The sequence below is a fragment of the Tachysurus fulvidraco genome, chromosome 6 (genome assembly GCF_022655615.1).
Source record: "Tachysurus fulvidraco isolate hzauxx_2018 chromosome 6, HZAU_PFXX_2.0, whole genome shotgun sequence".
NCBI lineage: Eukaryota > Metazoa > Chordata > Actinopteri > Siluriformes > Bagridae > Tachysurus > Tachysurus fulvidraco.
Genome location: NC_062523.1, coordinates 14,321,205 through 14,333,756, shown reverse-complemented (window position 1 = coordinate 14,333,756; position 12,552 = coordinate 14,321,205). Strand labels below are relative to the sequence as shown.

The window sequence follows — 12,552 nt, the reverse complement described above, 5'->3', positions numbered from 1 at the left end:
CAGCTTCCAGAAGAGATCAGATGTGCTTCAACAGTAGACACTTTTAAATCAAGATTAAAAACACATCTGTTTAACTCTGCATTTACTGAATGAGCGCTGTGCTGCTTCACACTGACTGCACTTTTTATCCAAATCACTTTTACTCCTGTTTTATTCTTTTTAACACATTTTAAACTGTTTTTATTAAAATCACATTTATTTTCTTTAATTGTTATTTGTTTTTGTTATGATTTTATCGTGTTTCTTATTTTTCATATATATTTCTTTTTCTCTTTTATAAACTGTTTTCTAATTTCTATGCACTAAAGCACTTTGAATGACCTCTGTGTATGAAATGTGCTATACAAATAAACTCGCCTTGCCTTGCCTTGCCTTGCCTAATCTGAGCATGTTAATCAAACAACATGTAGAATTCTGATTTAGGATTAATAATCCTACAAAAAAGAATCCTACCTTTATTTCTATTTTCTTTATTTCTAAAACTCATAAGAGGTGAAACCACAGAAAAACAGCCTGTGATAGAATAAATTAAAAATATTTAGCTAAGATATTTAGTCAATAATTTGATGAAATCATTTGTTTTTAATGCATCGGTTTATGATCTCCTCCTATGAGTTTTGTATGGCTGTACATTTGCACAGCCTTTTCTCAATTTTATTTTGAATCAAAAGGGAGACACAATGAAGGACAATAATGCAGTATGGTGGTGTGTCAGTAAGTTTATGGTGTTGTTGCAGTATGTGAATAAAGTCTAAATGACATTAGAGGATGTTCACACTTGTTTGTAGACGTTGACATAATCAAAATAAGCAGTAAAAATATTTCAGATATTTAAACAACAAATTTCAACAACTGGAAAGTTGCTTGGAAAAAAAAAATCCAGTCGTTTGTAAATACCATTTATTGGAAAAGTCACATTCCATGAATAAATGTGGGAATAAATAGAATGTAAAATTGTGCTATAATTTGGAGGAAAAACACTTAGAAACCATTTTCATGATAAAAAATGTACTGATACTGTGATAGTCTGCAGTTTTTTAAATGGAACATTATAAATAAATTGAACACAATAACAAACCAGTTTGAATTATTATTATTACTTTTGTGAAATACATGCATTCATCATGTGCTCTATATAAGGCAGAGATTTGATGTTGATCTCAACCTAACCAGGGAACTTGTGTAAGCCTACAGTGGATATGTAAAGTTTGCAGCTCACATCTCTTTGTGGAAAAGTGCTCCTGGTCAATAAGAAAGAGCGGAGCTGTTCTGTCATGCAGTGACTAATAACACACTCACTCACTCACACACTCTCACACAGACACAACTTAGCTCGACACCAGGGAGGACGTGTAGCCACAGCCTGACACAATGCTTTACAGAACACACTCCAACTTTCTAGCTGCCGGACATATCAGGACATCCTCTGTCCCACAAACCTGTGACAGTTTAGTGAAATGGAAATGCATAATGAATCGGCATTTCGCCTGTAGTTTAATACCGAGCCCAACTTCCAAAATGGTAGAAGAGGTTGTTGTCGAGCTTTACGGTGTTGTCATGTCCCCGCAGTGCCGATAGTGGTGCTGTGAGGAGTCTACCGAGGACTGAACTTAAAAAACAGCAGCCTAGCACTTCCAATGTTAGCCGAGGTTAATATATATATTAATGCACCATTACTCTATAATTACAGGCTCAAGGCTTCAAAAAGGATTATTGTCTGTAGTATATCGAGTACTGATGCATATATGGTCCAGCTGATTATATTAGGCATTTTCACGGTGTACCCGGAGTGAATACCCCGTAGAGCCTGTACTAATTAAAGGTAAGCCTGACTATCTTACAACCGGCCGCTCTATTAGTGACGCCGCCGCTTTTCAGCGCTCTCATTCGGTACGTTTGTCATCCGACAGCCGGGGATTTCGAGCTTTCTGTAGGCCGCTATTTTCATCCTCCTTCTATTTACAATCCGTACCCCTGTTTAACATGGTGGAATCCAGTTAAAACATTTCATTCTGTTATGGTACACACGTACTTCCTTTTCCCACCTTTTAAACCTGAGCTAATTTTATATAGGTTTTGGAAAACAATATTAGTTAGCATGCTGCGGAACTGGCTAACATTAGCAGCTTTTGTGGGCCTGCGCGAAGAGGCCTTTGCGTCGGACCTCGGTTTTCTTTTTGTAACAAATATAATTGCAATTAATGACCGTAGTGTATACGATTTAAATAGCGAGGCAAACAAACATGCGTATAAAGTAGTATGCTTTATATAAACCGCGTAGAAGTTAGAAAATAAGCTAGAAATGGGCTCCTGTGTTTGCGTTTCCTGGATACGGAGGCTTTGTTTTTAGCTCAATTAGCTAGTTTTCCAGCTAGCGCTGTGTGTATTTTAATTATATCGGCTAAGCTAACTAGTTCTGTCTCAGGAATATATCTCGCTATTTGCTGACACTAGTTATATTAAATGAAAAATACGTTTGTCCCTCTGTGTAATTTGTAAAGTCGCTTTTAATGTTCGCTTGTCGTGGTGTTTATATTGACAGTCGGTTAGCTTGCTGTTTAACGTTGTTTATAACCGGACCGATGATAGACACCTAGTAATACACGGGATTATATGAACTGGGAGCAAAACAAGGCGTTTTAAAAAGTTTTACCTCATATAGCTAACGCATCTACGTAGATTTATCAATTGTTTATGGCTCTATTCACGTTTTATGGTTAACTAACAAGTTACAACTCTATAGCGTTGCTGAGTCCAGTGTTATTTCACAGCTGTTCTGTTATCGTCCACAAAGTAGTCGCAATTTGATCGAGTGTTAAAAGATGAATGACTTTTACTCATCGTGTGAGAAATCACAAACTTTTTGGTTTTGTTTAAACTGGGACGATATTTATATAGTAATAATATCGGGTAAAACCTTTACTGTTATTTATTTACTATATATATATATATATATATATATATATATATATATATATATATATATATAACACCTTTATTGTTATATTAAAGGCTTATATTCATGAATTTGTGAGTAATAATATTCTGTTCTGAGCCCAGAGGAGTTCTTTTTTTAGTCTCGCTTTGTCTATGATCTTAATGTCCTCCGTGACCTCAGTGTGTTTGCACTGATAAGTGATGGACCTGTGTGACAGGTGTCACTGTCCTCACCTGACACCCCCATGTGAACACATACAGCATGTGTGCAAACCAACATTTTATCTTATTTATTTAATGAAATTATAAAAGCATTATTATATTAACAAGATTTATTTATTTATTTATTTATTTATTTATTTTTGGAGGGTGGTTTCATATAGTTTACAGAAAAACCTTTTGTTGTTCAGTGAAAACCACAAATGTTTGTTGTGTGTCTTTAAATCTAATTTGCTTCCCTGTACACCTTAATATTAAAACTGTAGTGTGAGGTACGTGTTCTGAATCCAAACACATGGTGAAACATGTGGCATCCAAGACTATACAGACATAAATAATATGTTGTGCATGATATGAAAGGAACGAACACACAGCTCATAGCTGAACCTCCACACAAACCTGATGCGATGAGTTAGAAACTTTATTAGATGAGGAAAATAATTGTGTGCTTGTTTAGTTTCCTTAGTCTTTGTTAGTGTGCTAGCAAATAGCTCTCCATACATTATTTTATTCTGATCTACTACTTTTTCTCGGGTGGTAATACACTTTAACTTTTGCCTGCCCAGTGTGGCATCTTATGACTTTATGCTTTGTTCGTCTCTGGTGTCAAAATGGTTAACAGTGTACATTTAAGTCTAAACATTATTGGGTCAAATAATTTATTTGTTCTGATAACGTTTAACGTTAATTATCATAAACACATCCATATAATTATGCTCAAAATGTTAAGTGATCTTTTTCCACTTTTTCTTGTCAGCTGATGTTTTCAAGGAATAGAGTCACGTGATGTATGAGGGGAAACACATACACTTCTCAGAGGTGGACAATAAGCCTTTGTGCTCATACAGCCCTAAACTCTGCAAGCAGCGCAGACTCAATGGGTATGCCTTCTGCATACGGCATGTTTTAGAGGACAAGACTGCTCCCTTTAAACAGTGTGAATATGTGGCCAAATACAACAGCCAGCGATGCACCAACCCCATTCCTAAAGCCGAGGACCGCAGGTGAGATGATCTCGTTTTACTTTGTATGTACTTGCAGTTTTTGTACATCTGGCAGACGCCTTGAATCACAAAATTTCAGGTGTACACTGGTGACTTGAGGTACTTTCACAAGACTTAAAAACGTGGCCATTAAAGTTTGACATGTTTACCACCATTGTGTATTAGTTTCTAATGCTACAATGTTTTCTGCTTTAGATACTGTAACAGCCACCTGCAAGTGCTGGGCTTCATCCCCAAAAAGGAGCGTAAGAAAAAACATGATGCGCTGGATTCTGTAGCACTGAACATCACAGTGCCCTCTTTAGCTCTCAAGGCCTCTAATGGCTTAGATGGTTTGCCTCCGTCTCCACCCTGTACCCGTTTGCCCCCCCTTGCTCTGACTGACGCACACCTGCTTGATCCCTTCGCCTTTTACGAGGAAGATTTGGATGGAGTGGAGAGCACCACACACAAGACCTCTGTACTTAAGAGGAAGCCTGCCAGTCGGCTAGTGCTTAGTCAGCAAGGGCCACGTCATGACGCCAACCTTCCTTCACCCACATCAGAGCAATTGACATCAGTCACAGTGACCAGCACACTGCCCAAATCACCACACCTACCACCATCAACACCAGCAGTGCCACCTACACCTCCCCCACCCTCCCTGCATGCTGGTCACGTTTCCTATATCCAGCAGGGGGCATCACTGGCTCTGCTATGTAAGCCAGCTCCAGCGCCTATTGATGCCTCTCTGGTGCCCACCACGCCCCCCTCAGCAAGCCAGCAGTATCGGAAAAGCTTTCTCATGTCCCCCAATCACCCATCTACTGGTCCTCGGGATTGTCCACAGAGCTGCACCATCGTTCTGCGACCCACTGCCTTCACAGCACCTCCTGCCTGCCTGTCAAGGCTACAGCATCTTGTGCAGCTTTGTGCAGTCAGACACAAGGAGCATGGAGACCTCTTTCCTCATCTTGGTTATTATCACTAATATCATATTAAATACACAGTTTAACATTTTATTAGTCTCATTGAGACAATATGCTTCAGCAACTTAAAACTTTTTTTTTTTTTGGTAAAATCTTAAATTTATTAGAGTTAAAGCACTCTCATTTAATTTTATCTTTAATGGGAAGTGTTATTTAAATGGCTCTTTGCAATAAGTGACTATATGTATTTATGGAGCTATACTAAACTGTATATACAGGACTGGACTGGTCAGAGGAAAGTGCTGATGAGGATGAAGAAGCAGAAGAGAGAATTCCTTTATTGCCTCAGGCATGGAGACTGCAAGAAGGGAGTCCTTGCCACCAGTAAGGAATTCTTTTAATATTACAGAAATGTGAGCATGCTGAAGTGTGACTCCTGTTTGGATATGGTCAAACTGGTAGACTGTCACCTGGCTTTTAATATAAAGCATTTTTTTTTCCAGCTATGTTGGTGAACGTGAGGAGCCTCGGCGGTCTCGTCTGGCTCAGCTCTGTACATATTTGCAGGAGCGCTACAAGCACTTGTGTAGGCAAGAGAGAGCTGCCACACGCCACACCAGATACAAATACGCCTTTAGGAAAGCTCTGCTCCATGCAGCTAGCAAGGACCCTGACTGTACAGGAGAACTCATCCAGCAGCTTAGTAAAACATCACATGCCTCCAGCAGGTATTTTGTGTGTGTGTGTGTGTGTTTGAAAATAGGATTTAGAGAAGTTGAACGTTTATGTTATAAAGACGTTTCTTTTTTAGGCATGCAGTACAACAGGAAGTTGAAAAATCTGTGTGTACTGGTAGCACCAAGGGTCAATCCTGCACCAATCCATCTCTGCCTTATACACGCCACTGCTTCCAACGTATCCTTTTGTCATATGCTCACCACCACAGTTGTCTGTTTTCTAGTGGTATTCTTGTTATATTTTAGTTGTTTGCAGATGTACATTTTGTTATTTGGAGGTGTATTTTGGTTTGCATTAGTTTCTTGACAGTGTTGCTTTTAGATATCCTGCTGAACCGCTCACAGCAGCTCTTCTCCAGCTGTACTGCACGATTTGCTGATGGGCAGCAGTGCTCTGTTCCTGTCTTTGACATCACACACCAGACACCTCTCTGTGATGAACATGCCAAGAAAATGGTAATTTAAAAGCATTTTATGCATGTTCTTGTTTTTTCAAGTGGGTATGAGATGTGTAAATTATAAATGACTATTGCTGTAGTTAATATTAAAAACCAATAAGGAAAAATTAAGATATTAGCAAAACTAATATAAATAACACGAAGGCTAAAATACTGAACATGTACAAAATAGGCAAATGACTGCAATGGTGGCTTACAAAGTGTTTCATGTGGTGTTGGTGTTTTGTTTGGGAAATGCTAAAAAGTAAGATTGAAAAATTAATATTATGCAGCCTTACTTCAAGAAGCATTAAATACGATTAATGAAACAGTACTGCTGAAGCCTAAGGTCTAATGTATTGTTTTTCTAAATTATATACATATTGTGATTATTACTCATTATTCTATAAGTTTTCTGACTTTGATAACTTGATGTCCATCATAGATTGATAGTCCATCAAATTGTCATCAATCAGTGCAAACCTTAATACATGTTTTGGCTTGTGCAGTGGGTTGTCATCAGGTTCCTTTCATCATTACATGCCTGATTAAAACTGTTAAGGTCACTGCTATTAAACATTAAGTAAGCATCAAATGTGTCAAACTCTTTTGATAATTCAGTGAAAAGTACTTGACAGTGCTGTTGGATTTAAAGATGTGCATATGAGGAGCAGAATAGTGTTGGTTGAAACAGATGTGTATATATATGACATTAACCATTGCATGTAGGGTTAGTAGTGCAAACAACTATGAAACCAGGTTGCTGAGGACTTGATTTGTTTGATAACTGTGTGTTTGGTTCCTGCAGGATAATTTCCTACGTGGGGATAGTAACAGGAGGGTGCAGCAACAGCAGAGGCGGCCACGTAAAAAGACCAAACCTCCAGCGTTGACAAAGAAACACAAGAAAAAGAGGAGGAAAGTCGTGCGGCGTCCCCAGAAACCCATTCCGCCTGCCCTACCACAGGGAAACCTACCCATGCCCCCCACATTGGCACTGCCCACCCACCATGCCAGTATCAGGTACATATACCAACTTCAATGTGACCTGTACCTCAAGTAAACATAAATTTTGTTACCTTTTTTGCTTGAGGTTTAAGATGATTCTACAGGGATATAACAGTGAGAGAAATTAAGTATAGATATTAGGCATAGTCAGTATTGAGTCAGTACTCCTGTCATGTGTGTGGGGAGATTTTATATATACACACACACACACACACACACAGATGCATCTCAATAAATTAGAATGTCATTTATTCCAGTGTTTCAACTCAAATAGTGAAACTCGTCTATTATATAAATTTGGTACACACAGACTGGAGTAGTTTAAGTCTTTGGGACTTTTAATTGTGATGATTTTGGCTCACGTTTAACAAAAACATACAATTCACTATCTCAGAAAATTAGAATATGGTGACATGCCGATCCAAAAAACCTGCAAAGGTTCCTGAGCCATCAAAATGGTCTCTCAATTTGGTTCACTAGGCTACACAATCATGGGAAGACTGACAACTGACAGTTGTCCAGAAGACAATTATTGACACCCTTCACAATTAATGTAAGCCACAAACATTTAGTGCCAAAGAACCTGGCTGTTCAGAGTGCTGTATCCAAAATCCATTCAAGAATTTGTGTGAACTTCACAAAGAATGGACTGAGGCTGGAGTCAAGGCATCAAAAGCCACCACACACAGATGTGTAAAGGAATTTGGCTACAGTTGTCGTATTCCTCTTGTAAAGCCTCTCCTGAACCTCAGACAATGTCAGAAGCGTCTTAGCTGGGCTAAGGAGAAGAAGAACTGTACTGTTGCCCAGAGGTCCACAGTCTTTTCAGATGACAGAAGGTTTTGTATTTCATATAGAAACCAAGGTCCTAGAGTCTGGGGAAAGTGTTAAGTTTCCATAGTCTGTGGTGATTTGGGGTGCAATGTCATCTTCTGGTGTTGGTGTTGATTTAATTTTCCAGCAGGATTTGGCACCTTCCCACACTGCCAACCAAAATCTGGTTAAATGACCATAGTGTTGCTGTGCTTGACTGGCCAGCAAACTGACCAGACCTGAACCCCATAGAGAATCTGGTATTGTCAAGAGGAAAATGAGAAACGATAGACCAAAAAATGCAGATGGCTGAAGGCCACTGTCCGAGAACTCTGGGCTTCCATACCACCTCAGCAGTACCACAGACTGATCACCTCCATACCATGCCAAATTGAGGCAGTAATTAAAGCAAAAGGAGCCCCAACCAAGTATTGAGTACATACAATATACAGTAAATGAACATACATTCTAGAAGCCATTCACTAAAAAATGTTTTTTATTGGTCTTTATGAAGTATTCAAATTTTTTGAGAGTGAATTGGTGGGTTTTTGTTAAATGTGAGCCAAAATCATCACCATTAAAAGAACCAAACACTTCAACTACTTCAGTCTGTGTGTACTGAATGTATATAACGCACAAGTTTCACTATTCGAGTTGAATTACTGAAATAAATGAACTTTCCCACGACATTCTAATTTATTGAGATGCACCTGTGTGTGTGTGTCTGTAGGCAGAGTTTTAGTACTTTCTTGATTTTGATTTTCAGGATTGTACCATTTGTTCTAATGCTTACACTTTCCCCCTGCCCTCAGGAGCCCCTCCACACCTGACCTCAGTGCAGATGAACTTCCAGATGATATCACCACTGATATAGCAGATATTCCAAATGATTTGGAGTTGAATCAGGAGGACTTTTCTGACGTGCTGCCCAGATTGCCTGATGACCTGCAAGACTTTGACCTGTTTGAGGGTAATTGTACACAAACACACGCATTCACATTCCTTTTTTTATTAGGACCGATGAGTGAAAAATTTTACTTAACCTTAGCATAAATTAAAGAAAAGAAAGAAAACTCCTTTATACTGTTTGGTAGGTGACGTGGTGGTGCACAGAATCTCTGTTATTTAGAATCTACACCTCTTCCGTTTGTGGACTGAAATCTAAAATATTTGTGTTAAGGTAAGAATGGTGAGTTGCTTCCCACCACAGAAGAGGCAGAGGAGCTGGTTCGTGCACTGCAGGCGATGGGCTCATATCCTGACACGCTGGTTTGTTTGAATTCCATGGCTGAACTGGCCCCGGCTGATGACCATCGTGCCATGAGTGTCTTCTCTGGCTCCGGAGTCACGGTGACGGCCATGGGCGAGCTCCTAAATGGTCGAATAGCATCAGACAACTTCCCGAGTCTGGAGCTGGAGGACAATCTCCTCCATCACTCAGCAGATGAGCATTTCCCACCTTCCCTCTCTCCTCAGCCACCACCAGCCACTGCCTCTGCTCCTGCTGCTGGCTCGAACCGTACACTGAACGAGCGAACATTCCCTCACTCGGCTCTATCTAAACCCGAGCCTGCGCTGCCCTCCTCTCCTCCAGGGAGTCATTACAGCAGTGACCATGTGCCGTCTCCTTATAGTGACCATATCTCCTCCCCACACTCTGTCTCCTATCAGACTGAGCCTCCTCTCCTACTAGAGGTGCCTCTCAGTGGATTACCAGGCACTCCTCGATCCTCCTGGAGCAGTCTTGCCCTGTCCCTCACAGAAACAATGCAGTTTGGGAACCTCCTGACACAGGACACTCATCTTCTCTCCACCTCTCTGTCTACTCCTCCCTCCATAACACACCCACCCTCTGCTCCTTCCTCTTCTCCTCCAAACTCTCCCTGTGATCTGCTCAGTACTAGCCAGCCCAAACTGCAGCTCCCTCAGTTCAGTGCGGCCTTTGGTCATCAGCTTGCCTCTCACAGCGGCATCCCGAAAGACGTACAGCCCAGCCACAGTTCCACAGCACCCCCTACGGGATTTACAAGTGCTGGTGCCACTGCTGCAGGTGCCATCAGTGTGGCACCTACTTTCCAGCAGGGCAAGTGAAGGAAAAGGCAGGCATGTGTACACACCCACATCTTAGCCTTTTTCAGGGTTCTGTTAAAGCAGTTGAAGGGGAGGGATTGTCATGATGTTTTTTTTTGTTGTGCCTGAGTTTGTGTGTCATCTCGAGGCCTGGTTTATCCCAGAACACGGGTCAGTATGTTACTGCCTCTCCCACATCATCACATCACTCACTAACCCCCACTCTGTCTCTACTTCTGTCTGCTTCGGCTTAATGAAGCCTTGAAGTAATGTCTGTGCTGTTTAAGAGTGCACATTATATATAAAATCAGATCACCATGAGGGTGTCAAAAGAGGTGCCGAGAATATCCGCCAAACAACTTTTATCCAGAAGATTTTATCTTGCACTGTACATATTAAACCTTTTATGCAGACACTCAGATGAAGCTTACTCAGTGGACCTATCCTGGGCTGTAAACTTTCCTGTTCAGAGACCTCACAGGCACCTGAAAGTAAAAACCTGGTTACTCAAAGCAATAAAGCACATACTCTATCATTACAGTATTTAAACCATGTGTCAGTTTCAGTAATGTACCTCACAGCAGTCAGACTGCTTGATCAATGTGGGTCTGTGAAAGTGTTTCTCATTGAAAACTGAGAAAGAACTCGCAGTGCTTAGGCTGTGTAATTTCTCATTTAGAAATCATCAACATAGCTCATGCAGAAAACAAATAGCTTTTATGATGAAAGGGAAAAAAACAGATCTTTTTTCACCAAATATAATAATTCAAAATGTTCCAGTCTATGGTGCTTATTACATTTAGAATAAAATGGCTTAATGAGGTTTCTCTTTAAAGCAGATTGGTCTTTTAAATGGGGCTAGACATGAAGGCTGCATGGCTAAATAATTGTTAAATGACCCTATCTTTGCTGTGCTGGGACCTTTGGTGCAATTTCTACAGAGCAGGACTGTTCACACACTTCTCCTCCTCAAACTTCCACAGTAAACCAGCTTTAAACTCCACCCTAGACTGGTTGCATGGCGATTAAAGTGTCTTTATCACTCGCTCTTTCCACTGAGAGGCAGCAACCTTCACTTAATCCTGGCCTGTTTTTAATACACTGTCAGTTGTGTCTAGAAAACAACGGTTGGGGAGATTTTAGACAGAATGACTATTACATAATATTGTCAGTTGTAACATATTTATAGAGTAGTAATTGAATTTGGACATAATTGGCTTTTATTGGTGAGTTTATCTAAGTGGCAGTGAAGCAACTACAAAATTATTTAAAGAAAATTATTTGCAGGAAGCCAGGTGGAGTCCTAGTTTTGTTGTGTACCTGTCACTAGTTTTAATGGCTATCAAAATTCTAGTTATTTGATATTTCCAGGTGAATGAATGTCGTTTGTGCTTTATTGTCTTTCATTTGGACAAAGACTGTGACAGTATTTTTGATAGCTATTAAAATCCGGCTAGCAGTAATAGTGGAAAGTGTGGTGTTTTGCATGAATACAACAACAAATGACCCATATTGTGAATTAAATAGATAAACATGGAAGCTTGCATCCAAAGTGAAAGATTGGTGGGAATGCAAGTGTGGTGATGGGCATATTATTTTTTCTTTAACAAATCAAAATGTAATTTGATTAACTCCCATGAATCGGTTAAAATGTGATCATGCTGTAGCAAGTGATTTTCATCTTTTAATTTGTTCTTAAAAATCAAGGCCACAAACAGGAGTTCTGTCTTTTTGTTGATTCAAGAAATTATGAGAAATCGTTTTTCAGTACCATCATTTTGCATCCCTGCAGCCGTACTAACCCCCAGATATACGTTGCATTGAGATTTACTGCACAGTCAACTTGAGTCAATCCTAAAAACTAAGCCATCTTCAGGGCTCCGCTGGCACTTGAAACCGCTTAAAAGCTGAACAATGGCTGACAAATTCCTATACTCAGTGAATGTACTGTATAACTGTTTTTAAATGATAGGATGAGCTAATAATCTAGTCACCTTTTGTTATTGGTCCTTGTTTAATGTCTAAGGTATTTTTTGTATACAAAAGTTTACATTTTTATGTATATTTTTCTTGTATAAAATATGTAATATGTGTATAAACATTGTATGGAATACCTGTATATAGTGTGAGAAAATTTGATCTTTGTTTTTTGATGTATGAATAAAACTTGCTGTGCTGAACTCATGGTAACGCTTCTTAAACTGAAGAGACCAAAGTCATCTTGTTCTTATGTTACATCACTGGACTGTTAGATAACAACCAGGCCTGGGCCAAAGAATAGCATGCTTTACTTAATTCTGACAAGTTAATGAAACGTTTCTATTATTCTGCATGAAAAGTGATGGAAGAAAACTCTCTGCTCAGGGAAAAAAAGCAAAAACCTTTTTTTCCCGCTTGCACAATTAAAACAGCAGACAAA

The 12,552-nt window shown here is 39.6% G+C and overlaps 1 protein-coding gene across 1 annotated transcript; it reads left to right on the top strand.

Annotated features, from left to right (window-relative positions):
- Positions 1 to 1,308: 1,308 nt before the first annotated feature.
- LOC113654267 (INO80 complex subunit D) lies at positions 1,309 to 12,313 on the top strand. Its single transcript, XM_027164317.2, has 10 exons — positions 1,309 to 1,822; positions 3,914 to 4,160; positions 4,356 to 5,116; positions 5,347 to 5,452; positions 5,572 to 5,796; positions 5,880 to 5,983; positions 6,128 to 6,261; positions 7,051 to 7,265; positions 8,876 to 9,033; positions 9,244 to 12,313. Exons 2-10 carry the CDS (start codon positions 3,943 to 3,945, stop codon positions 10,152 to 10,154), a joined length of 2,832 nt encoding a protein of 943 aa, XP_027020118.1. The 5' UTR covers positions 1,309 to 1,822; positions 3,914 to 3,942; the 3' UTR covers positions 10,155 to 12,313.
- Positions 12,314 to 12,552: the final 239 nt, after the last annotated feature.

Bases quoted from the DNA above. Each gene is read 5' to 3' on its own strand.
- LOC113654267 (XM_027164317.2), top strand. From the start codon at position 3,943: ATGTATGAGGGGAAACACATACACTTCTCAGAGGTGGACAATAAGCCT. The intron at 5,453-5,571 runs GTAAGGAATTCT...TTTTTTTTCCAG, and splicing joins GAAGGGAGTCCTTGCCACCA to CTATGTTGGTGAACGTGAGG. The intron at 5,797-5,879 runs GTATTTTGTGTG...TTTCTTTTTTAG, and splicing joins ACATCACATGCCTCCAGCAG to GCATGCAGTACAACAGGAAG.